The sequence below is a fragment of the Topomyia yanbarensis genome, chromosome 2 (genome assembly GCF_030247195.1).
Source record: "Topomyia yanbarensis strain Yona2022 chromosome 2, ASM3024719v1, whole genome shotgun sequence".
Classification (NCBI taxonomy): Eukaryota; Metazoa; Arthropoda; class Insecta; order Diptera; family Culicidae; genus Topomyia; species Topomyia yanbarensis.
In genome coordinates this window covers 79217631-79243793 of record NC_080671.1, presented here as the reverse complement: position 1 = coordinate 79243793, position 26163 = coordinate 79217631, and the positions used below count along the sequence as shown (strand labels likewise).

General features: G+C 39.5%; 1 protein-coding gene across 1 annotated transcript; it reads left to right on the top strand.

Moving 5' to 3' along the window:
* The first annotated feature begins 511 nt into the window (after positions 1-511).
* Positions 512-24639, top strand: LOC131678533 (pupal cuticle protein 20-like). Its single transcript, XM_058958743.1, has 4 exons — positions 512-676; positions 23507-23711; positions 23773-23977; positions 24043-24639. Exons 1-4 carry the CDS (start codon positions 668-670, stop codon positions 24509-24511), a joined length of 888 nt encoding a protein of 295 aa, XP_058814726.1. The 5' UTR covers positions 512-667; the 3' UTR covers positions 24512-24639.
* The last annotated feature ends 1524 nt before the right edge of the window (positions 24640-26163 follow it).

Here is a 26163-nt window from a genome sequence, read left to right as displayed (position 1 = left end):
TGCTCCCAATTTTTTTATATTGTTTCGCAGTGTTTGGGAGATATTTTCAAACATATCCAACATAGCTTCAACCCTGCTCCTTCTGGCACTACTAACCTAGCGCCCAATATTCACTACTCGCTGGCTTCTTGCATCTTCCTTTTGTGCTCTGCACTGCTCTGCGCGCGCCAAAAATAGTCAATGCAATGCCAATGACTGAATGGATCAGATGACGGCGAGCGGCGCGGTGCCAGCCCGCATGTTCCTACACGGATACTTAGGGGGCAATGTGATATCAATTTGATTTGAGCTGAACTAGGTAGGCAGTTGTGGGGGTAGGTAAGGTACCGGAGCGCGCAACCGTAGGGGCTCGACTCAGCTGTTGGAAGGCCCAGGACCGAAAAGAAAGAACAAGTCAAAGAAGCAGAATAAAACAATCCAATAAATGAGCGGCGAGTGCCAGAACACCCTGAAGATGCTATATAAAGCAAACCTTTATGCTCAAAGGAGTACATTCCGAATTGTGCCTTCTTTTGTGCAACTAAGTGACATCCTGCCAAGTGTGTGTGTGTGTTCGTCGTTGGGGAATAGTGGTATTATCCTTCCACGTAACGGACTAGTTTGTAGATATAGGATCAGTATTTTTGCGCGTTTAAAGTGATACGGTGATAAGCGACTGCCATCCACAATGAAAATTGTAAGTGCATTGGGATTATTCTGCTTTCAATTCAAAGTGCCAAAGGACTGAGCATAAAGTTGTGGTCGAACGAAACGTGATTTGGCAAAAAACATCTGCAGGTGCTACATTGTACCAAAATGGCTCAAGTAATGTATTCAATTGTGACAATGGTTTGGATTCGATTCACTGTGGGAGATTAACGAAATCGTTTGAGAATGTGAAGTGGAGCAATTCCGCCGCTGCAGCCGAGAGATCGAAGAATGGCAATTGGTGCATCCTGCAGTTTGGTCGTGCTTCATTGATTCCGACTGCGTCGATCGTCGGTCGGTTTGTTTTGTCGAACTTGTCTGGTGGATGAAATCTGGGTGCTTGCTAATGATGTTGTTTTGAAAGCACTTCAATATACGAGCAAGTTAGATTACATCGGTTGATTTCGATAGAACAGAATGTAGTTGAAATGTTTCGGAATGAATGAAACATTAATTTTTTTAATCATCATTTCGAGAAGTTCGTCGCAATATCAGATTTGTATAATTAGTTTATTTTCCGAAAAAAAAAATTTACTAGAAAATATGTGCGTTGAGAGTTATCAATTTAGTACAATCAATTTAGTTTATTAACCGGATTTATTTCAAACGAATTGAATCTCTTTCAATTCAAATAACTTTCTTGGTTGAAATATTTTCATATTAAGCTCTATTCCGAAAAATCATTGCTGTGTAGTCAATATACGCTCAAGTCCAAAATTATCGCTTTGAAAAAAATTTCTTTGAGAAACGTTTGATTCAAAATTCTTTAAACTTGGAAAATTTTAATATATCTGTTTATACGAAAACATGACTGTCATGTTGATTATTTTAACATTATGTGTGCTAAATTTTGAATCAATTGATTACTTCAGTTTCATATAAGTTACAAAACGTCGTAATTCTCATAATAAAGTATTTCATTGAGATTTTCCCCAAATATTATCCTCCATCACCCCTGAAGAGATATTGAATGGCTAACTAATTAATATATTTTGAGTATGTACCATATCCATAAATTTCTGGAAAGCCGCTGGGTATGTTTGTAGACCGATCAATGCCAAAGTCATTCTTAGATGATCTTACCACTTTATTGAACTTGATGAAACCCTAGGAATATTAACAATATCCAAAAATAATCAAAAGATCACTGATTACGCTTGTAGATCTTAAGGTGTTCTACGCTGAATATTAATATTAGTAGAGCTAAATATTCTTTAGACATCAAACTGGGTTGAATTCAATAAGGTTCGTCTATCATCTAAAAATATATAAAAAATTCACTGTTTCCAAAATAACCGGCTTAAGGCTTGCGATCTTTAGAATAGCGAAACATGACATCAGTGGCGGCACTAAGGGGGGGGGGGGGGGATGCCGCCCTGAGCGTCAAAATTTGGGGGCGGTATATGCTGCTCAACATAATTTTATTATTTATTATTTTAGTGATAGTGATTAGTGATCGCGATAAACGTTAAGCGTGTGTGAAGCGTTTGAATTCATATTGCTTTGGCGCACGTAGAAGATGTTAACGATCGTAACGATGTTATATATCTGAACCTGAACTTCAAAAGTAACAATCTTAGCAATTGCAAACGGAAATTGTTTTAAAAAAATTCTGTTTTAATAACTTAACTATTTTTGAGAAAAAAAACTCTGTAATGCCCTGAAGTTAACATAAGGAAGAATAAAAGTTAAGTGTAGTTTATGTCTCACAAATAAGGAACCAGAAAAAATGGGTTCTAACTGCTGTAATTAAAAGCAAATTTGATGTTAATTTTTTTTCTTATGTTTATATTAACACTGTCTATTTGTGGCAAATACATCCCACACGTTATGTGACGTTTTATTTATTTTCAATAACCTTCAACTCTCTTGTTACCTACCGTAGCAAACAGTCTAATGCCACCGTGCCCTTTGCTGTATCAATATTGTTCATTGTCGTTTGTCGGCAGCTTTGCAGAGCACGAGGACTCCTCAGGATTCCTTCGTCTTGGTCAACCTACCTTACTCGTTGTTCCTACTTGTGCCAGTCGGATTAGAACCATTTTTATCGGATCGTCATTCGCCACTTTAACAACGTGCCCAACTCACCACAGCCTCGTATATTTTGCTGTGTGAACGCTGGATAGTTCTCCAAAAAACTGCAACACCTTACGTTCGAAAACACCAAGTATACGTTGCAATTTCACCTGTATAACTCCAGAGCCGTAATGTGGTCTTTTGGCGCCCTTGGCCAAGTCTCAGTTTTGTGCCCTGAACACCACTTTGAATTTCCTTTGCTGTTCGACTTTCGAACAATAATTGAGTGTCAAATCCAAAATGGCACACTTAACGTGGCTTAGTTTATGACATCTGCACTTAGTTTATAAAGAAAAGTAAGATATCGAAGTATGTAGATTTTTATAAAAAGCACGAAAACTATTTTTTTAGAAAATCCTTCGAAAGTGACGCGGAATATCTAAACCATAAATATAAAGTACCAATAGATCACTAAAGTTTGAAGATATTTTAAAAATGATTTCACTGCAGATTTGTTTTTCGAGGTTAGGTGCTTGATGCCGAGTGCAAGAGCATTTTTTCAGGAGACTTTATGACGGACTGATACATCTAAATGTCGGTTTACATAGTTGAGATCGACGGTGTTGTTACCGTTTCGATTAGGTGATGCGTGGGGTGAAGCGGTTGGTTGTTTCAAGGACCGCCTTCTCCAGTGAGTGAAGATTTTGCATGGCAATCGCACAGGACGGGATAAAATTGTATGTCCCTTACTCTTCAAGCTCGTATCGGGTGACTTTTAGCAGTATTGCTGTGTCGGACTTGGCAAGTAGGCCATTGTAGTAATAAAACCGCGAGTGGCAAGTGCACAAAGAATCAAAATCCATTCAAAGCCGATCTAATCACTTTTTTACAGAAATACTAAAGAGAGCTACGCCTCGCTTCGACAAATCGTTATGCTCTCATGGCTTAGGAAGAGTATGACTTTGACGATCTCCATCGTGAGACATCTATTACTGCTCCTAAAAACTGTAGTTGAACGAAATTTGCTGTAAAGGTAAAAATTTTTCTCATGAGCGGCCGAATATAACAGCTACAGGAAGCGCTGACACAAAGCCGAAGCAAACATCTCCTGCTCCTGGAAATTTGAGATCAAACAAGGAGTTTCCAGCGTTTCAAGAAACTCCAGAAACACCAAAAATGCGGTTATCTTCTCGCTGATAAACTATCTAATTTTCTTCATGATCTTTGCTACAATTTGGAGGAGGTGGCCTGCATTCCTGCCAATGATCAAATATTTGTCCCATTTTTGTTGCTATGCAACTATGAAACCGAGCGTTAAGTTTGCAACAATTTTCGCTATTTCCAATTGGAAGTCATTATAGTTCGTTATTTAATCTTCTATCAACTTTAGATATGAAAACAACGCTATTTATTGTGAATGAATCTGAATGGGACTGATAGAGTTGAAACGTACTCTAACAATAATTTAGCGTGTATAGCGCATTTATCCTACTTTTTTTATACAGCAGATTTCAGCGTCCCTCTAAGCTTGGTGCCCTTGGCGGGGGTCAACCTGGCCAACCGCATACTACGGGTCTGCATAGCCCATTGGCCAAACGGGGCAGTGAACATTTTGTAACTGGTTTTCTTCGTACCGTATCGTACTTTTTTCGACCGAAAACCCGAGCCCAAAGTACCTGCCAGAATACATCTCTGAATTTCTCTGCTGATGTGCTCATCGGCTTTAACCATGATTACCATACAATCCTCCGGTGAAATCCTTTCCCCTTAAGTCTAAATCAGCCAATGGAGTGCTCTACCCAATTACCTACTCTGTCACATGGCAGTTGATCTTTATTATTCTTCAACCATCTGATTTCCTTCCGATCCTCAACTAGAGTCGTACACCGTAAATCAGCTTAAAATCCCATCGTGAGCAGCTGTCATAGAAACGGTCCAGCTCCGCCTAAAATGCATCTTTGTCGTACGCTGGTCTCGCTTTGTCTGGGAAGTGAACGTTGATGATACGGTAGTTGAAGAAACGGGCTTTTGCTTCTCACTACACACATTCTCTGTGGCTGCTCGATGTCCACTTTTTCACACCTGATTTCCTGCCGAGCAAAATTTCTGCTATGCTACAACCCCGAAGTCGCGAGTTTGCAGCTTGTCGTGCAGAATTCGGTCGATACCCTGGAAGCCAAGCGACTTACAGTTCCAAATTTCCAATATCGCTCTTTTTCTCGTAGCATGACTTAATTGATCCGATCCGTACGCCAATCTGTGTTTCCGGACTGCTTGTGTGCAAACCTGCACAAACCTTCTATCTGGTCGGAGGGTTCTCATTTCGCTACAGAAGGCGACGATAGCCCACAGATTATCCATTGTGTGTCCAACAAAAAGGGCTAGGCCGACAGGGTACCCGGGCATCCGCAAATTCAAAAGTTTGTAGCTATGTCAATTTTTGATCGATTTAGAATACTTTTGGATGTTTTGAATGCAGGAAATCATCCACTTTTAGAATCAGTGAAATTGAACCCGACGAATACTAATAAAATTCTATAGGTATCAAAATTCTTGGAATTGTCTAGGAAGGTTATTTCTTGTCGTTGCGGGATCATATGACGATTTGATATCGGAACGGGGTCGGCCGTTCGTGGTGCTGCTCCGGAAAGAGCGTTGCGGGATCAATTATATTATTATACGTTTTATATCTCAGTATTGGAACTTAACTCCGGGAATCCGAATAATCGGGCATCAGATGTATTTTTACAGATTCTAAACGTGGTTGAATTCCGAAACTCAGAACATCCAAATGTGTCCAGATTGGTTAAAAAATGCCATAGTTATGAGTATTTCGGTTTTGGGGGCAACCGAGTACCCTGCCGGCCTGTTACGGGGTTAAAGAAATCCAAAAGCCCTTCCTCAAGCCCCCGTTCCTCAAGTCGTTTATTCCCCTGAAAGCTATGCTTGGTATTGTTCTAAGATATCACTAAGTTGCAATTTCTAGTTTGGGAAAGAGTACTGGAATTTCATCCATTAATTAAAATCTGCAAAGGAGTACGTTGTCGGACACATAACGGTTAAGTGCGATCTTGTGAACAGAGTTGTAGCATCACTTTGCTCATCGTGATTAATACGTAACGCTGCTGCAAGGCTACTTGGTCAAGTTTGAATGCGTTATTCTGTTGATTCCAAATGGATAAAAAAACAAAAGAAATTCCGTCCTTTTAATTTGGTCCGTGCTTTCGTACTATAAATTCATTTCTTTATTGAAAGTTTAATAAAAAAAAAACAATAAATTGTTTTTAGATGCAATATATGTTATATCGAGAAAATAGCTAAAAAAGGTTTCATTCCGCAAGATAATAAATTGTTTATGAAATCTGGCACAAAATGAAATTCGTAACGACGCTACCAAGTTTCAAAGAAACTCAAGTAAAGTTTCGAGTAAATCTCGTTTTTCAATTAGTTTTCATAAAACGAATACAACCAGTGTAAAAAAACTAAATTAATTTCAAAGTAATCCTTGTTGTTGTTAACTATTTTGTAACAATTTTCATCAACATCAACGCGGAAAACTGTATTGATGAAATAGTTGGTCAGAAATATGTAAGAGGGTGGCAAATTCAACTTTTTACCTCGAGCGCCAAAAGGCCTAGCGCCGCCACTGCATGACATTACCTTCTCAAAAAGCATTTATTTTAATAGTACCTATCAAAAGTTTTCAACATGCGAATAGATTTTCCTTTCATATTGAGTTTTTTTCCGTTTGGAATCTCCAAAATATTCCGGCAGTTATTTCGTTGCCCGGAAATAAGAGCCCAGTGTTTGGAATGGTGTTAATCTGAGTACTTGAAGGAATTTCTAAAAAAAACTCAATCCTTACAATATTCCGAGATCAAAAAAGCCTACCTTCTCCATCAATCACAACGGCGACTGGGGCGAGCAGAGTGGTATAGAGGGCCAACATTAGAAAATTGAATCACGACCACATGAGCTGGTTGCACCCGGGCGAACCTTCCGCGCCTTTCAGTCAGCTGCACAACTTTACTCACCAGAACGTGCCAGTTCCCGCGCTCTCTGAGGCTGAACCCCTTTTCTACCACAACTTCAACCACCGCGTCCACCAAGCTGGTATGTACTCTACACTACTCATCGGCAAACATGATCCTTCGAACAGAACATGTGTGCCGCAACGACCACGTGACTGCAACAAGTCCAACGGTTTCTTCGTAAGCATCCAAACATAATTATTCGTATGCTGTGACATTTATCCTACCAAGCGACTGCTGGGCGACGCCACCAGCGGGAAACGTATCGTTGTTGGCGCTAAATGGGTGCTCGTGCAGCGATTGGCCTTTTGCCCGTGGGCGGGAATGTCGAACACCATAAACAGATAGACACTTTCCGAATTTTCTCAAGCTCAAGCATTCTGCGGTAATGCATCTCTTTATAATCCTTTTGATTCATGTAAAGAACTGTGTACATTGAATTGAATCCCAGTTGCGAATTGTAGTTATTGCATCACACTAAGTGGGTTTGAAACAATCTGATACGGCCCCCAAATCTGCCAATAAGCGAATTAGCCTTTTTATTTACGAACCTCAACTGCCCTTAAGCAATAAAACCAAATCGAATTACCAGTTAGTAAATTTTTTCGATAAAAATCATGGGCGGGCTTGCTGCAAACAACTAAGTCTAACAATCAGTTTGAAGATTGAGGCGAAACCAATTCAAAATTACTCCCCCCTCAGCCACTAAGTGAAGTGGTGATGGATCAATTCATTTTCAGTAATGTAAAACTGCAAGAATCCAGTGGAAAAATGGAATTCCGTTGGTAGGGTTCCGTATCTGTGCCATTCGAGTGATTCGATTCATTTGCACGAACTAACCGTATCGAATTTTTGGTTAGTTTGAGAACCGATGATTTGAATAACGTAGCATGAATTCTTTTCTAATAAACTAATGAAAGTAAGTACTGGTTGCCATTTATCAGTCGTAGGATAGATGGAAGGTAGTATTTCAGGGTCTATGTGAGTGTTTTTACTACAACATAACCGCTAAAAGAAATACACAATCTTCGCAATTTTTAGGAAACAAATGAGCTGCCCGATTGATCTGAGTGATTCCTTTTATTTTGATCATTTCGTGCACGATGTCTCTGGTAGAACAAAATTTATACAAAAAAAATCAGTATCGCTGAAGTACTCACTAATCGAAAGCTTAGATGCTCCTCTCTCATCTGAGACTAAATTTGAAATGTTCTATCGGGAGGTCTAGAACAATATTTTTTTAACGTTTTGTTGATTATTTTTGAAGACTACGTTTCAATAAATAGCTCTCAGAAGATGTCTCACTATTAAGGGGATGAATCTTTAGACATTCAGTATCAGAAGGAGGGACTTGTTATGTTAATAAATATCTCCGAAGACACTAATAACCGACATTTAGCCAATTTTGCGTTAATAGACATTTTAAATTTGAATAATATTTTTACTCGGTATATTTTTTGTCTCTGGTAGAACAATACTCACTATCCGGAAACTTGCTTCTCTTTTAAACGAGACAAGTTTTGAATTCTTCTTCCTTTTAGAACTTTTTTATTTTAGAAAAATCAATATCTTTGTTTATATAATATGGATATTATTACTCATTTGTACGTGGATCTAGGAAACTACCTTTTTTAAACTTTATGAAAAATTGGTATCAGAAAATAATTTATAGTTCATGATGTATTTGTATTATGTTCGTTGAATTCAATTATGTTATGATATGTGTATGTACGTATTGCTTAATATTTAAAGTTAGATAACTATCGAGCTGTGAAAAGACTTAAAGAGATGAGTATTTGGGCCAACATAGGGTTATAAACTGTTATAATAACTTTTTTAAATTCGCGAAACAGTACTCTTTTGTTTATATTTTATGTTATTAGAGTTTTTTGCTCGGGATTCTTTTCCGACCCATTTCTTATGCAAAATTTTATCATTTTCAGATTGTTTAGTCCATTCTACCATTATTTAATGTATTTAAATCCTTTGTTTCGTCGATTAATCAAATCGAAATATTTAATAAAGTGCACTTTAAAATTTAAACTTTCCCATATTTCCTATAATAGAATTGCTACTTTGAACATACACACAATTTATAAAACTTTTTCTTAATTTTTCGTCATTTTTTGAAGAAAAATGAGGGTTTGGTCAATATTTTGGGCAAGATAAAGCAATCCTAAAAATTATATTTTATGGGAAATTAAAGCCTGCTAATAACTAATGAAAATAAGCGCTTGCTGAGTTACATCGGATGAATATTATGAAAGTTATTCAATTTTTTGTAGAATGGAGATTTTTGAGTTTCTCTGGGTCAACTTATTGAACCGTCTCGATTCAAATTTTTTCTAGGGTTTGTTTCATAATATATGAGTGATTCTGTGTCAGAATTCTGTTAAACAAGTAAATTGAATAATTTTGTGAGAATTTAATGTGGGTTAATATTCGAACTTGTTTATCCAAATGATTCAAGACTTCTGATAACAATAATTACAGTCTCAGTGGAGTAATGTCATCAAAAATTTGGCATATAAGATTCTGTATGACACATGTAAATAATATAAGATTTACATGCGTCATACAGAATCGTATATGCTCAAAATACGTTGTAAACTGCACGCTCCACAACGCCTTGATACACACATTGGAAGCTTATGACGGTGCAACATGTTAAATTCGGAGACGTAGCTTCACAAATGATGACTTATCCACCGATTTCGTCACGTTTTGTTCTGCTAACAGTTTATTTTACGTTATTAAAACGTCTTGAAGTTTATAATTTGAAATTATATTGGATTCACATTGGCTTCCACGATGTATCGATTTTACTGTACTGGTTCACAAAACTTCAATATACTACAATATAATGCGTAAAACATCTAAGTGCAATTACAAAATATTCTACGTTCTTCAAATCATTTTGAAAATCAGATTTTGAGATTTTAAACATAAAATAAGTCTTGTTCGATGTCGTAGATAATTTTAAAATACGAATTGCTAGTTGTTCTATGAAGGAAAGCAAATTATAAGTTTTACATATTATTGATTTAATAATACTTGACGTATGTAGTATCACATATTTCTACGGAATCGTATGGTTTGTATTTACATTGTACAAAACCCAGTTGAGCAGTTAGTGGTTCAAAAAACGAATTCTATGACATGTCAGGATTTAGTTTACAACAAAATTTGTATCATAAGAGTGTTATTTTATGTAATACACTTGTAAAGATTACAAGCAGTATTGCATACCAATCATTCGATGACTTATAATTTCATTGGGCCTGAAATTATTGTTATCAGAATTCTTGAATCATTTGGATAAACGAGGTCGAATATTACCCCACATTAAAATCTTTAAAAATTCTTCCATTTACTTGTTTAACTGAATTCTGACAGAGAGTCTCTCACATATTATGAAACAAACCCTAGAAAAAATTTGAATCGAGACGGTTCAATAAGTTAACCCAGAGAAACACAAAAATCTCCATTCTACAAAAAATTGAATAACTTTCGCAATTTCCATCCGATTTAAACTAATAAGTGCTTATTTTCATTGGTTATTAGCAGGCTTTAATTTCCCATAAAATTATATTTTTTAGGATTGCTTTATCTAGCCCAAAATATTGAGTAAACGCTCATTTTTCTTCAAAAAATGACGATAAATTAAGAAAAAGTTTAATAGATTCGTAAATAAAGTCAGAACCAGCAGTCGCATTAAAACAAAATGTGCTAACGATCGAAAGTGCATTCAATTACCTTTAATTGATCATTATAATATTTCACATCGATGCACTACAACCGAAGAAATTTGGATTTTACTGAACGCACTTTTTATTTTAAAGGTGAAATTCATTTTTTTACTGTAAGTCGAAAACTGTTATACTGTAAATTTTTTGGACCTCATTTTCGGATTCAGCACGAAATTTTACATCAGAAATGGTGCTCGAATATTGAAGTTCAGATTTTTATTTTTATTTTGTAAACTAGTGTTATAAAACAGAACATGAAATGATTTTTCGGAAAATATAATTTTCAACTAAAATGTTGACCACTGATCTTATGTATTTCTAAAAGGAGAATCTTTTGATCGTGTTTAAGATCATAATTTTCAACGAAACTAAAAACGAAAACAAATCTAATTGAGATAGAATTGTTCAAAGAATCCATAGAACAATAATAGAATTCAAAATTTTGAATGTAACATCCGTTACATAAGAACCCCGAGCAAAAATATATTTCGAAAAAAAATAAATTGAAGGAAACCTTTTGATTTGCAAATAAGATACTTAATTACCAGCGCGAAACTGGCTACATGGTGTCTTCGAAGGTTTTCATTAACGTTACAAGTCTGTTCCTCTGACAGTATGTGTTCACTGATCAGTGGCGGATCGAGGGGGAGGGTCCTGGGGGTCCGGACCCCCTCCGAAATTATTTTATTTGTTGAGAGATTTTAAATGAGTTTAAATTTTATATTAGTTTCAAACTCAAAATCATTCCAAAAAAAATTTACCAGCAATACTGATACTCATTAAATAAGATTATTACGTATTACGAATTGCACAATTTTCATTTTAAAATCGAAAATTCGGACCCCTCCCGAAATTCTTGTTGATTATCCCGGCGGACCCTATTTAACAGGGCGGACTAGGTGCTTCTCACAAGAATTTTCGGATTTTCGTAACACAACAAATAAAAAAGTAAACAAACAAGTATTTTTTTACTTTTACCAAGTATATTTCCTTCAGCTCTCCCTTGTGACGTTTCGCTGTCACTACTGATCCGCTACTTCCGGTGCTGACAGGTAGGCGATGGTTTCGTCCGACCGGCCGGGACTACAGTTCTTCCGGTTTTAGTGGCTGCTCCGGCAGCGGTCCTTATTAATTAGCTGGGAAGGCGAGCTTTCCTATTTTGTTTGAACATCCCTAATGATGATAAATCTCCGCATCGTCTATTCGCCGTAAACGATTCCGGCCGACACCGCAGTGATCTTCCCAAGTAGAACCTTTGGCAGCCCTGCGATTAACTCTGGAGGAGAGCTAGGCTCGTTCGGTAGATTCTCCACAGTGAGAACGGTCGGTTTTTGCTGCTTATTGTTTAGCCGGTGAAGCGAGAGCGCTCCTTTACGGTTAGCTTTCCCTCTATGACGAGCCAACACTACATACACGAGTGCCCGAACCACGGGTCGGCACTGTTCGATGGGGATGTTAACAGTCGCACGCGTGCGCTTAACCTCACTGATTTCAACGTGGCGCGAAACTATCCCGAAAAAGGATAAATTAAATTGGGCGTCTGTTCGATGCCTTGATCCGGCACTATCTCCAGACAGTGCTGCTCTCAGACCATCCCTAAAAAGTAGTACGAGGTTTCCTGCAGTGGATCCTGCCTGGAAATGAACGCGTTCTTCTGCTTGTAGCCATCGACAAAGTTTGCATTGATGTAGTCCGACGTTGGATCGTCGGACAGTACGTCGGTGTAGCGGTTTTTTACTAGGTTATTTCTTAGCTTAGCATGTGTAAAGATACCATCCGGAGCTCGCGCCTTAATTTCCGCGTACTCCCTCGGTATCGGTTGAACAGTCTGGTATTGTGGTGGTGGTGACTGTGACGCACACGATGATGGTGAACTCTGGCCGCGGCCGCCGACAGGTCAGCGGTTTCCTTTACACCGACGTGATCGACGTTGATAGTCGGCGCCCGGAGAAGACCTGAAATGTACTCCGACAGGTCGGTAGTACCGCCAGTTATTATTCCGCCGGCCAGATGCAGATCCAGGATGGCAGTGGTGACAGTCGTTGTTCCACCGCTGCCCATGGTACTGCCAACGTTGTTGGCTTGGAATGCACTGTTGGATTGTTGTTGTTGACCGACTCAAGCGATTAGAAAGCGACACTAACTTATTGCGGGAATAGATTGGCACCGGCTTGACGCTAAATCCCTAAAACAGAAACACGATTTGTGTTTCAATTGATGAGACGAAGTCGAAACGCACCCATGACCTTGTTAAGTTAGGATTTATGCTCTTCACGTACAAAGAGTAGTTTCATCAAAAATTTTCGCCATGGGAAGAAATCTTGGCGTTTACCCAAGTTTTTCTCCTTAGAGGGAAATATAACATAGTACAACCGATACTAGTATTTCGAATACAACATATAGTCTTTTTCAGTGTTCATATCAATCTGAAAAAGACTATACGTCATTCAATTCAGCTCGGCAATTTCCCAACAGTCGTATAGTCAGCAAAATTTAAAAACCGACATGTCAAACAAAAATAAAATATTTACTGTGATCTCAGCTGTTAAGATTTCGGCAAAAGTTACAAAAAACGAAGATTCGACAGAAACAATTAAGTGTGTAGTATCTGTTTATTGATGGTGAAAAGCAGCTGCTTATCATTAGTGTTAAAGTGGAATTAAGCGGAAGGCGACTTTCCACTGAGGGTCGATTTCTTCACCCTCGTTTAACTTTTGAACCAGGTTCGCCAGTACGTTTAAACCTGGCTTAAGCTCTAAGCGATGGTGAAGAAATCGGCGCTTAGTCGCCCAAAAAAATTTGGTTTCAAAAAAAAATCAATAGAAGCCCTTCGTTCGATGAAGCGTGGAAAGCACTACTCCTTCTTTCTGCGGAAAATACGAAAACTTTTGAGTGTTTTATCTGAAAAATTATACCATAGTAGCTTAGTTTGGGCCCTTTCTATTTGCTCCATTCCGGGTAGTAAGAAGGTACAAACTCTAACTAACGTGAATGCATTAGAGGGCGATTTTTATGAAAGAGCTATTAACCTCAAAGAATTTTACTTTTTTTTTCTCTTCAGAATATACTCGAAAGATAACAAGGAGATGAATATGGTTTGCGATTTCATTCGGATGATGCCCCGGTTCATGTCAAATAATTATACGTTGGTTGCCCATTCCCGGCATACTGGACATTGTGAGAACGTTTTTTGAGAATGTGGTAACGACTATCACGACATCGAGCGTGTTGTCTGGTCAAGCGACAAGTAATGTGGTGCCAAATCTCATTAATACGTTTTCTGTTGGGTTCCGGATATAAGAGCGATAACTGAATGAAAAATTACAAAGAGTGACTGATAAAAAGTTAGTTAATAATTAGTGGGTCAAACATAAATCATTTTTATATGACAACGACTACTTTCGGCCAAAATTGAATATGATTCGAAATTGTCGAATATGACGTGGAAGAGATATCCGAATTGCCCAGTAACAATTTTATTTAATTACAAATATGTTTAAAAGGAGGCTCAATCCTGTTTCCGAACGTAAAGCTCTTTATACCCACGATATTTATAAACAACAACGTTTATACACTTCAAGTCCGCTTTGGTAGTTGCCAACAAAGGATACGGCGAACGGGGGTAGACTGCCAAACAGAACACGCCTTGGCGTACCTTGAGGATCGTTATGCCTCGATAGTTATTATACTCGAGTTTGTGGCCCTATCACTTTTATATACCTTGAAAAAACAGGTTCCGACTGAAATTGAAGTTTATGCAACACGTTTTTGAAGTGAAGATAGATACTGTGATTTCGAAAATGAATTTCGTTAGAATTGTCTGACATTTCTATTAAAAATCTAATTCTCATTCGATGGTCACAAAATTTGAAGAACAGGTTATTCCATACATATGAAACCTAGAAAAAATGAAAAATATCAATATTTGAGACATAGGTTTTGCCCGGTTTACGGCCACTGTGAGCCGTGACCCGACTGGAACAGTGCACAGTGGGACGAGCCCGGACTTAAGTCCATATATGAAGGTTATGCGATATTCTAACTAGTATTTTTCTCGTATCAGCTGAGCCATCAGAGACATTTTCGCGAGATTTTAGGTGATTTGAATGCAAAATGAATTTTTCACAGCTTTTTGAAGGGCATAACTCAAGTGTTTTTTGCATTATTTGACAATAGGAACTACATACGGTTATTCTCGTTTTTCAAAGAAACGATTGATTGTATGAATTGCATTACTTCACCAAAATTATCCGTGTGATAAAATTACATCGTAAAGTCGCCAAAAATAAGTCATTAGTTGGTTTAGTTAGTGTTTAGATAACTGTTTGTCATGAATTTTTATTGAATTCGAACTTCTAAAGCGAAAACAACAACGACGCCCGTGAATGCCCGCGATCACACTATGCTCATTCGAAAGCTTTTCATTTTCGCTTTAAAATGAGCCTATGCTAGTTTTGCGAAAACTTGCGATAAGCAGTCAAAATTTGAAAAAACCGTGAATGGAGACGCATGGTTATTACTGATGTTTAATTTGAATATTCACTTTATAACTAGAACAATGACACTAATTTATGCACAACTTTCAAATAGCATTTAGAGCATGATCTACAAGGGTTTTACTAATGATCAAGAGTAAGAAGCCGAGTTGGAAGTATGGTTTTTAAGTGGTAAAGGAATTAAGAATGTTTAAAAATCAGTAAATATTTTCAACCATTGAAATGTGTCATAAAATGTTTCATGAACTATTTTTGCTAACTTACGCAATAACTGTCAAATTGAGTGAACACAGTTGAGTTCTAGTCATTTGGTGAGACTATTTTATCCGAGTTTGCATAGCACTGATATAGCTTAAGGGTATGCGATATTTTCCAATTAAAATCAGACCATTTTTAAAGGAACCATATACGCGAAAAAAGGATTTTGGATTCATTTTTATTTAAGGTATGAAATAAGCAATCTAAGTAACTTAAAACACACCTACGAAAACAAAATCGTTAACCATCTTGTTGAGTAGTGAATGTAAATCAATATTCCACTAAGACGCTCAAAATGTTTGTTTTGAAAATGAAAGAAAATGTAGTTTTCATACCAAGTAATCCACTAATGAATAAAACGTTCCAAAATTAGTCGATCACATTTTATTTGATCCTTAAAAATAATATAGTCATTTCTGAAGCCCCGTAATGAGATGTCAATCAATTCGTTTCCATGCGGAAAATAAATTCCAAAATTACAATTGAAAGAAATCATTATGAAAGACAAAATATTTACTTTTGAGCCACTCCAATAAGTAGTAAAGTTAATTTCTATTTTTACAACCGACATACGGATTCAGCGCACAAATATGTCTTTAAAAAATTTTTGAACCTTCGCAAGAAAATAATTATTTTTGAGCCACCCTAATGTATAATGATTTTTTTTACAAATGTTAATATCGAAAACGATTTAGCACACAAAAATTAATATACACAAATTTTAAGAACGATTCAGAAAAAAATATTTTTGAGACACCCTAATGAATAGTAAATGTTTATTTTTGAAATGTTTTAATATCGAAAACGAATGCAGCTCACCAAAATTACATAAAAACGTCCTATATGAACCGATACGGAAAAGTTTGGACTTTAGTCCACATTTTGTTCTAAGTCGTGCCACTGTGCAGTGTCTGGTGAAAGTTCACTTCTCCGTAATTTCAATTAACATTCAATGACAGGTTTGGGATGAGCTGGTAGGTCAACCTTACTTTCTCCTAGTTGTCCCATTCTTACTGCAATCTGGTCATTGAATCTGTTCTCACCGTCTTCCTCGCGTTTATGGTGTTTCTCCGATTGTAACACTCGATACCCTCCACCAGGGTGATGCAGATGGGGATCATCTCGGCGATAACACATACTGCCTCCGACGATATTGTTCTGTATGCGCTAGCGAATCGTACGGCCATCAGCCGGAACGTCCTGTTCAGTTTTTTGCGGTTCCGGTTGGGTTTCAGCACCGCACCAGGAAGCTCATATCGCAGTATTGGTAACGAAACAGTACAGAGCAGACGTCTTGTGTTACTTCTCGGACCGCCGAAATTTGGTATGATCCTTGCTATTGCGTTCTTTGCTTCCGCCGACTTTTCGCAGGCGTAGTCAACGTGGTTGTTGAAGCTCAACCGGCCTTCAAACATCACTCCCAATTGTTTTAGTGCACGCTTCTATGCAATCACGCGCCCTCCGATATCGATCTGCTGAATCGCTTTGCAGTTGCTGACCAACAACACATCACCCTTGTGGTGAGCTATTTGCAGCTTGACACCATTCAGTCAGCTCTCAATTGCGACTATTATCTCCGTCATCGACACCTCCACTTCCTCAAGTGTTCTAAACATAACCGTTAATGACACGTCGACCGCGAAACCCACGATTTCCACTTCCCTGGGCAGCCTCAGTGTCAAGGCCATCCGAACTGATTTCAGGCGCTTCGATACTTCTGCGAGCCCATCGTTAGTCACTTGCCGATCGTCCATGTTTACTTCTTCTTCGCCGTGCGATGTCGGTGGCCAGGTAGTTGGATCGTGCGTCGGGAAGATATCTTCTTCAGCTAATTCGAACGTATTTCAGCTGGCATTGACGGGCTCTTCATCTTCGCCAACACGACTACGCGTACGCATCCTCATAGGGACTGGTGTCTCTATCTCCGCACAGCTTCTTGTGGCAATATGATTTGCTAAACTTGTTATCCATTTTAAAATGGCCCAAGTTTTTTGAAACATCACCTTGCGCTCCTTCCTGTCTGGCTCCGATCCCGCTCTCTGAGACGTCTTTTGACTCTGAGACAAGCAGGGGTTAGCGTACTGAGCGTCTCGTTTCGAAGTAAGCTGAACGCCGGCTACTGCATGGGTTCTGTTTTTGGGGCACTGTGGCCTCATAAACCGCCACAATCCTTCTTGTTAGATCAGCCGCATCGTTCTAGGTCCGCGTCAGCCAGAAAAGCTTCAACGTAGAGGCGTCTTGCACTTCGTATACTCCTCGCATTCTGTTGCCGTCAGTAAAAAACTGCAGAATGTGACGTTACTGAGAGACTCCCTCCCGTCTTTCTGAAATGTGTTAACGAAACCTTCATTGCCCAATCGTACTTCTAGCTTCACTAGAGCTTCCTGTAGGATACACCCTCATGTGTTGGTTACTCTACTGCCTAGGCAGAGAAGTCCAACGTGAACGAAGACTACGTATAACCGCTCTACCACTTCTTGAATGGGGAATCTGCCTATAGTTTGTATCGCAGCCATTCCCGTTCCATCCGTCATCCAGTTACCGTTATCATGTGGGACTAGATACGGCTCGCCAATCAAAGCGACATCACACATAGTTTCTGTCGTAGACTGCCATAGCAGTTGCTGTGCAGTGTTTCAATGGTTCAGATTTATCTGGATTATCTCCATTATCTACAGTCGCCCTCTTGTAGACAGTATATTCGAACCCACCCATTTGATGGTCGCTACGGTCCTCTGGAGTGCAGAGCAGGCATTTTGATCTCTTCGTACAGTCTCTTGCAAAATGAGCTGGCTCCTCGCATTTCTAGCACATAATCGATCAATTTGGGTCTATTAAAGCCCTTGTCAAATTCTCAAAGTCCAACACTTGAAGCATTTCCCCGCTTGTTTATTTACTGGAGGAGCGGCTCTCAATGGGCATCTCGACCATTCGACCGTAACTTTGTCTACCTCCAGCGTCTTGTCAGCAGCGTTTACCGGTAAACGAATTATCGCTGCTTGGGTTCCTCCGTACCCCTTCCTTAACCGGTTCGTTATGTGCGCTTCGCCCAGATTGCACTGTGCCTTCAGTGCGTCTCTCAGCTAGTCTTCCGTCATGATCTCATCCAGGTCCTTGCATACAATCACCGTCCCCGGGCTTAAGGTTTTAATGTCTGTCTCCTCGGCCAGTGATTTGGTCATAATCACCCGCATAGTCGAACTGTTGGGGTCGTGGGGTGCTTTTTCAACTCGAATAGCATCTCGCCTTTTTGGGTATTCCTGGTTCTCACCACGTTTTCACCCACATCCCTCAGCTTCGGATCCCCTCTGACCTGCTTGAGGAGCATTACATACGTCGTCGCTTCATTAGCTTTGACCTTCCCAACATTACTTCTCCTTCCGATCTACAACGATACTCCAGCGGGGTGCGTCTGCCTCTTGTGCCTGCCTGGTCTTCCGTCGTCGAAACTGGCGTGTTCTCCACTTCAACTAGCTTCTCCTTCCCCTGCTAAAAAATGGTAGCCTTGGTCGACGTCAATGCACACTCAGCTACCTCAACCCTGAGTTTTCCCGTTTCGTATTCCTTCGCAGTTCATTGCTTTCGGATTCGGAGAACCATCTATTTAATGTCTTTGTGGACATTAAACCAGCTCTGGCGAACAGATACGGATTCGCTGCGCCTACTCTGTATGTGTAAGTTTCTTGTTTGTTCTCCATTCCTCTGGGTCCTAACTCCGGCCGCAATCTCCTTTTGCTGTACGTAGCAGCCTCTTGTGATCCCATGGTAATCTATGCAAGCAGGGAGGCCATGCTGGAATTGACACTACCCTACACGGGGAGTAGTGCTCAGAAGTGGATCGGCGTAAAATCGGGAATGGTACATTCGAACCTAGTACCACCAACGATTGATGACGATTGGTTTTGAACGTACCTGGAGACCTGCCAAGGCTTTAACGGTAAACAGGCAACCGTACTGTTAGCCCACTCTCCATTTCAAGTCGGTGTCATCCTCCCTTACTCAGGGAATATATCAACACTCCTATCAGCCCAAGGTCGCCGTGTGATCCGTGTCCTGTCCGTTAACGTTCGCGGTGGCCAGTAGACCTTAATCAGGATGTCACTGTCGTCGAAACTGATGTGTCGGATGGCGCTCCGTTTGGGTTAGAGTGCTTTGTGCCAAGATTTTCGATAGAATCTTAGTAGAAGTGGCAAACATTCGTTCGACAGAGCTACTTTCGGAGTTTTATGTTTTTTATTGAGGTTTAACAGAACCCAACGCAGCCAAACCTCACCATATCCTAGCAAGGCTCCCTAATTCACAGTAGGTCCTGGGAAGGGTGTCTTTAAGCTCACGAACTCCTGTCTCTGTGCCCTCTGTGTGTGTTATTTATAGCAAATTTTTAAAAAGCTCCAAGACCCTGGCCTGTAGTGTGTTGACACTAAAAGCACTTCTTACTTCTTTTTCACCCTTCTTCCCCACGAAACTACATCAAGGTATTATTTTGTGTGGGCTCGTTGTGCTTTCTTTGTACCTCTTTCTTTTGCTCGCAAGTTTTTCGCAGCTATCTTGGAGCTTCAATGGATCCATAAAATGGTGCGATCTTTGAGCCATTTTGCACTCGACTTTTCTCTTCCTTTTTGTCTCCATCTATTATGTCGCCATTTAGCTTTCGTCCCAGTTAGCCGTTTAGATGCTGATTCTATGAGCCATTTAGCTTCTGTTTCCGTGAGTCATTCAGCTCCCAGTCTTATCACGATCTACTCGGATAGTCCCCGACGGTGAACTCCCCTACGTATAAATATAAGCATAAGAGATTGTTCATGGTCGCAACTCCGTTATTGACCAGAACCAATAGAGATTGCAAAATATTCATTGACACATCATGCCTGGGAATAACATCATGACCATGACAATAACACCATATTGTGCAATCCATATTGATCCTTGCATGCTGATCAATACCAACGCCGGCCACGTCTGAATGCAGATCTTCTGGGAAAGGAAGGAATATTAGTCCGATACATGTCACTGCTAGAGATCGAGGAATCCTCTGCATCTCCACATGTATCACGGGAAGGGTACAGTTGTTAGTAAGTGTGTCAATAGCGTTATCATGTAAAAATTGCTCAGGGCAGCCGACTGTCGAGAATTTGAGAAATTTATCATTTGTCGTATTAATACGATAGGCCAAATAAGCAACTTGAACTCTCGATAACCGACTATGAGGAGCATTGCTTATATTTTAATAAATCGCAAACGTTCACTTTTCTGTCAAGCGATGAATTTTTTATGGTTTCTATCGTGTTGGTGCTGATTTTACCTGACGATGGTTTGAATAAAATTCGGAATCTTATACAAGAGGTATTTGTGTGCTTCCTTATGTGCTCTTATATCAGGAATCATTCTTGTAGATAGTTGGAATAGGATCAATTTTCAACCCTCATACATGAGTGAATTCATCACTTCACTCAGACAAGACCATGCGTCCTCCCCACGCACACCTAATGCTCCGTGGATTAAATCCCTACTTTATCAAACAAGCACCAACTAAACATAGAAATTAGTCAGCTCAGTCTAATGCAATGTCATATATGTGCAACTTTTAAAATAATAAAATTAAAACTACTACTTATTTGCAATAAAATATGAGCGAAACACAAAGTTGAATAACCAAAGTGACTCACTGCACTGTTGACGAATCACACAACAAAAATAAGAGAAAGTGGACGAAAAAAGCTGATTACTATCTCAATCCGATGTTACACACTGATGGAATGTGTGTGTGTGTTAACCTTCCTATCTCCCACTAGTTGGTATTTAAACATATTCATGCAAATAACTTGGTTCACAGGCTTACGTAGGTGTTAGCTCAATTGACTTTCCGATGATCCATTTCGTATACAGTGCCAGACATATTCCGAGATCATCGTTCTATCAACCAGCCCCGCCTTAATGTAATGTTTGTATCAATTGGATTTTAACATTACGGTAAAACTTTCGATTCCTTACAGGAAGAAATCGACGCGTATTTAATGTATTACTTTGATTTGTATGAATAAATTCACACATGTATATTAGAAAATTTACCTTTCTCCAGTTTTCTACAATCCTTCCTATCTTCAATTTATGTCTCATTTGCTTGTATAAATATTTCCTGTATTTCCTGTTTGTTGAAGAAAGAAAAGAATAAGAGAAAAAATGGAAAAGGAAAGAAGAAAGAACTGATTGACATCGTGTCTTCCTCAGCGCTGTCGTGCCTCTGAGCCTGATATCACTACCTGTTTGACTTGTATAGGTAGTGCCATAGAAGATCTCCTAGGAGCAATCCATGGTGAGCAAAGTACGAGGCTTGGTCGACCTTAACTGCCCTCAGGAGAAGCGTCTGTTGGTCGATTTCATAGGCTATGTTGGGAAATCTGGGAATGCTTATTCAATTCAAAATGTCAATATGTTATAATATGTTGTTCGTATAAGCAAGTTTGGCCATTTGAACTAATATACGCTAGAACACTACTGCTACCATACTGGCATATCCCAATATAATTATGGCGGTCACTTGGACCATGTGGTCCACTGTTAATTCAATAAAACTCACGTACTAAACGGAATAACGACAGAACCACCTCTTGTGGTAACATCACAATTACCTTTAGATGTGCCGTAATTTTTACTGAACTTTTACGCTTAAGAAGAACGTCTGTTCTCTGTGTCTAAATTGATCTTGTTTCCCTTTTTTGCACGACCCAGAGCGAACTAGGCCTTAATCCCACTGCTCTGTCATCGATGGTACGTGATATTCATTATGGAAAAAAGTAATTATTTGGAATAGTGAAAGTCTAAAAATCGGGTTTTGAAAAATACCACGAAATGTGGTGGAAATTGAAATGAAAAAAAAACGTTTCTGACCAGTAATGCATTCGTAACACGCAACGTTACTGTTACAGCAGTTACTGTGCGCAAATCATACTTGCGAGCCATTGTTCTAAAAAACTATAAAAAATAAAAATCAGCAAAAATGAGAACGATTTTTACTTTAAAATTAAATTAAATTAATTGAATAAATGATTACAAACGATTTTATAATACTAATTGTTACTTACGTAGTAAAACAACCAACTGGTATTGCCACGAGTCACATTTCCACTGACGCCAACGGAAACCGTGCACTGGGGTACAAATGTACCCCACGCCAACTTTGACACCAGCTTCTACGAAGGCTATAAGCAAACTGGTTATACCATCTTTCCTTACTAGGAACTCTAAATTGAATTATGGTTAGGGTCCCAGATCGGTAAATGCCGAATTTTCGTCTTAACACGGCTCTAAATATGGCGTGGGGTACATTTGTACCCCAGTGCAACGTTCTAGGGTTAATACAGTCGACGGAGTATGTCTAGTTCAGCAAGCTGCGCTCGTTTGCTTCCGACAAAAACGATCGAGGATGGACCAGATATTTAAGTTACGATCCGTTATTTATCTACAAGGGGACTGATCGTTAACACGTGTGTTCCAGCTTTGTGAGCTTCGTAACAGCAAATACTAACAAAGTCTTTTTGTATGTGTGACATCGATTTTTTTTTCTCGAGAGCGTTGCGCTCCCTTAAACGGTGCGCGAATAGCTCCATGTTCATATAGGATTGCATTTGAGCATGAGATTGTGAGCGCAAAAACAGAAAATGTGAGCGCACTGTTCTGAGTGCACGCATGCTCCATGCAAAATTCGGAAGCCAATGAAAACGCGATTGAACTCACATAACCAGAGAGTGCTTTCATTTGATCGCCAAGAGAAACGTGACTTCCAAACTGGTGTGGTGTCGAAAACACTAATTCTTCATAATCGTTAAAAAAAATCGTAACCTATTCCAATTAACTAAAGGTCGTCCGCCCATAGATCAACAAAGCTCGTCGTGCTGGACTCACCCTAAACAACACCTATGGATGAGACGAGTGAAGCTAGGTTTAGAAAATCTCTACTAAAAAGTGATTCACTTTGAGCCACATGAATTACTGCACAAGCGGTTAAGGGTAACTGTCGAATAAATCCAGATGGTTTACGAATCGATAAGAGAATCTAAACATGGTTGCAATAAGAAACTTATTCAGTTTCTTTTCAGTTCCACAATTGAACCTATAGTTGCACTTTGTAGCATTTGTAGATATACATCTCGCATGCTCCGCAGTAGAAGTCCCCATCGTGACCAACATCTGGGGTAGCCTAAATCGCAGACATGACAATGCCCTATTCAAATACAAACTAAATAGTAAATCTTTGTTTATATTCTTATAGATTATATTCACCACCCTGATTGCGGTGTGCTCATGTGCCCGTTTAGACAATAACTATCTGCCGCCACCGGGAGCAGCTTCCTCCGGTGGAGGCCCTGGATTAGCGGCACCAGCTCCAGGTGGATTCGGAGCCAGACCATCGTCCGGAGGGCATGGTGGTGGAGCAGGAGGAGCTGGCGGTTTTGGTGGACGACCCGCACCGGGAGGTATGATTTTAAAATTTCTTCCATTAAGTGAGTATTAACCATCTAACGTCAATTCGTGTAGGTGCACCCGCTAACCGTCCAGCCCCTTCATACGGTCCACCAGCAGGTGGATTTGGAGGTGGCGCCCCTTCATCTTTCGGCGGTGGAGCTTCTTCTGGTGGTTTCGGAGGTGGTGCTCCGGCTAGTCCAGCGGCTCCTGCTGGACCACCAATCGAGATAATTTCCTATGAGAACGAAAATAATGGCGATGGCAGCTACAAGTTCAGGTGCGTTAATATAGCAATCCAAAAAAAAGAACAAAATAATGTTTGATGCATCTATTTTAAAACAGTTACGAAACCGGCAACGGAATCAAGGCACAGGAACAGGGAGAAGTCAAGAACAAAGGATCCGAAAACGAGATCCAATCCGTACAGGGATCGTACTCGTACACCTCTCCTGAAGGTCAGGTCATCACGCTGACTTACGTTGCCGATGAGAATGGATTCCAACCGCAGGGAGATCATCTGCCAACCCCACCACCGATCCCAGAGGAAGTGCTGAAGGCCCAGCAGGCACATGCTGCTGCTCATGCTAGTGCGGCCGCTGCTGGAGGTGGTAGTTCCGGCGGTCATGGTGCTGGCGGAGCTGGTGGATACCCAGGATCAGGACCCGCTAGTACGGGTGGTGCTGGATACCCATCGGGTGGTGGTGCAGGAGCTGGATATCCATCAGGAGGTCCGCTGGCTGGTGCACGGCCTGGCGGTGGCCGTCCATCCGGTAGTGGTTCGTTCAGTCCGCAGTCAGGGTATAAATACTAGACAAATTAGCCTATTGTTAAAATGTTACCATTGTCCTCTGATCTGAAAGCACTGGCTTGACTGTAAATAAATCTGAAGTGGAGCAAACTGGCGGAGATATAAATAAATCACAAGGTGTGAAACACGAATCATTAAATCGTTTTTATTTCTCTTTGCTATACACACGTTTCCTCTGAACTTGAATGCATGTAGAAATGAAATAATAAAGTGGTGATTTCCTGTGCCATTGACACGAGAGATCGGATTTATGAATGAACGTAATATTATGGAGTGGTGAGTATCAAAGCTTCACTCAGTTGTGGTGAACATTTTAGCCTGCAAAATGCGCATTGAAACTTGTCTCGATGAAATAGCAACAGCTAAAAAGCTTCTGGTTCGGTCTGTTCGTTTCTGTGTTATGTGTTACCTTTTCGATCGACCGCTTTTTGGAACGAATGTTATTCGTGTTCTTGATAATGACATCAAAATCAGCCGGATTTGATCAAAAACACATTCGTTCTAAAAATTCTTAAAACCTAATTTTTTACAAATTACATTGTACAAATATTGAAATTGAGTGAAATTTCACCCGACTGTTTATGATAAGAAATCCAAATTCAACACATTTTTAAACCTAGTGATAAGTTGTAGGGGAAGATGGGGTAAAACGCACCCCATCTTCCCCTAGGAAATATTATCATAACTAAGCTATAGAACATCAATTGAGAGAATTTAATTAATGATACCGCGTAGCCAACATTTTCATCTGTAATCAAAATCATAACGCTTTGCAAAATATTCAAAAACATGAAAATAATTCAATTTTTCAAAATCATTAAAAATCACCTTTTGAAAAATAAGCGGGGCAAAACGCACCTGTGCGGGGGCAAAATGCACCACAACAACGGGGCATAATGCACTACAACAACGGGGTAGAATGCACCGCAACAACGGAGCAGAATGCTCGATAAACAAGCCAGTAGTTTTGTTTTCTAACGAGATTTCACAAAAGTGTGCCATTAAATAGCCTTAGGTTATGCAATTGGTAGGTTTTCAGAACGATTTTTCTGTTATCGATTAAAAACCAGCAAAATCAGAAAAGAGGGCATTTTGCCGCCGATGGAGCAGATATATAAATTTAGCAAAAAGTGAATTATTTAGTAGATTTTTCATATGTAGTGCGACAGAATAATGAGCAACGGTATAAATAGAACTGGAATGCTCTAATATAATAGTAAAACAGTATTTATAAGAGCTGAAAATCCTTGTTGCACGAGCCACAATAATTACATGAGAAGAGCACGTTATTGTTTTTTGTTTATTTCTCGAGCAGCTATTGATGTACAATTGCCAAACTTTGACAGTGTATGTTTACTATGGCCAGCCCGGTGACAACTTGACAGCTCCCATATATTGAACTCATAAGCAAATTTTGTGGTGATTTGGTGATGTCATGGCGGCCCGAATGGAGCAAAATTTGAAAAAGGCGCATCCCATTTACTATTTTCCATATCTAAAAAATAATCAATTTAAGCATTTCTTTCATCAAATTTATTTCGCTGGTCACATTAGAAACTGTCCTCATTCCCCCATACTTAAACAGAAACATAGATTCCATTTGGAATTTAAAAAAATCCGAAAGAAAATAAATCGATTTTCGGAAATACAAGAAG

What these genes read in the sequence shown, in the direction of transcription:
- LOC131678533 (XM_058958743.1), top strand. An exon ending in TGGACGACCCGCACCGGGAG is followed by an intron (nt 23,712 to 23,772) that starts GTATGATTTTAA and finishes CAATTCGTGTAG; the next exon opens with GTGCACCCGCTAACCGTCCA. An exon ending in GATGGCAGCTACAAGTTCAG is followed by an intron (nt 23,978 to 24,042) that starts GTGCGTTAATAT and finishes ATTTTAAAACAG; the next exon opens with TTACGAAACCGGCAACGGAA.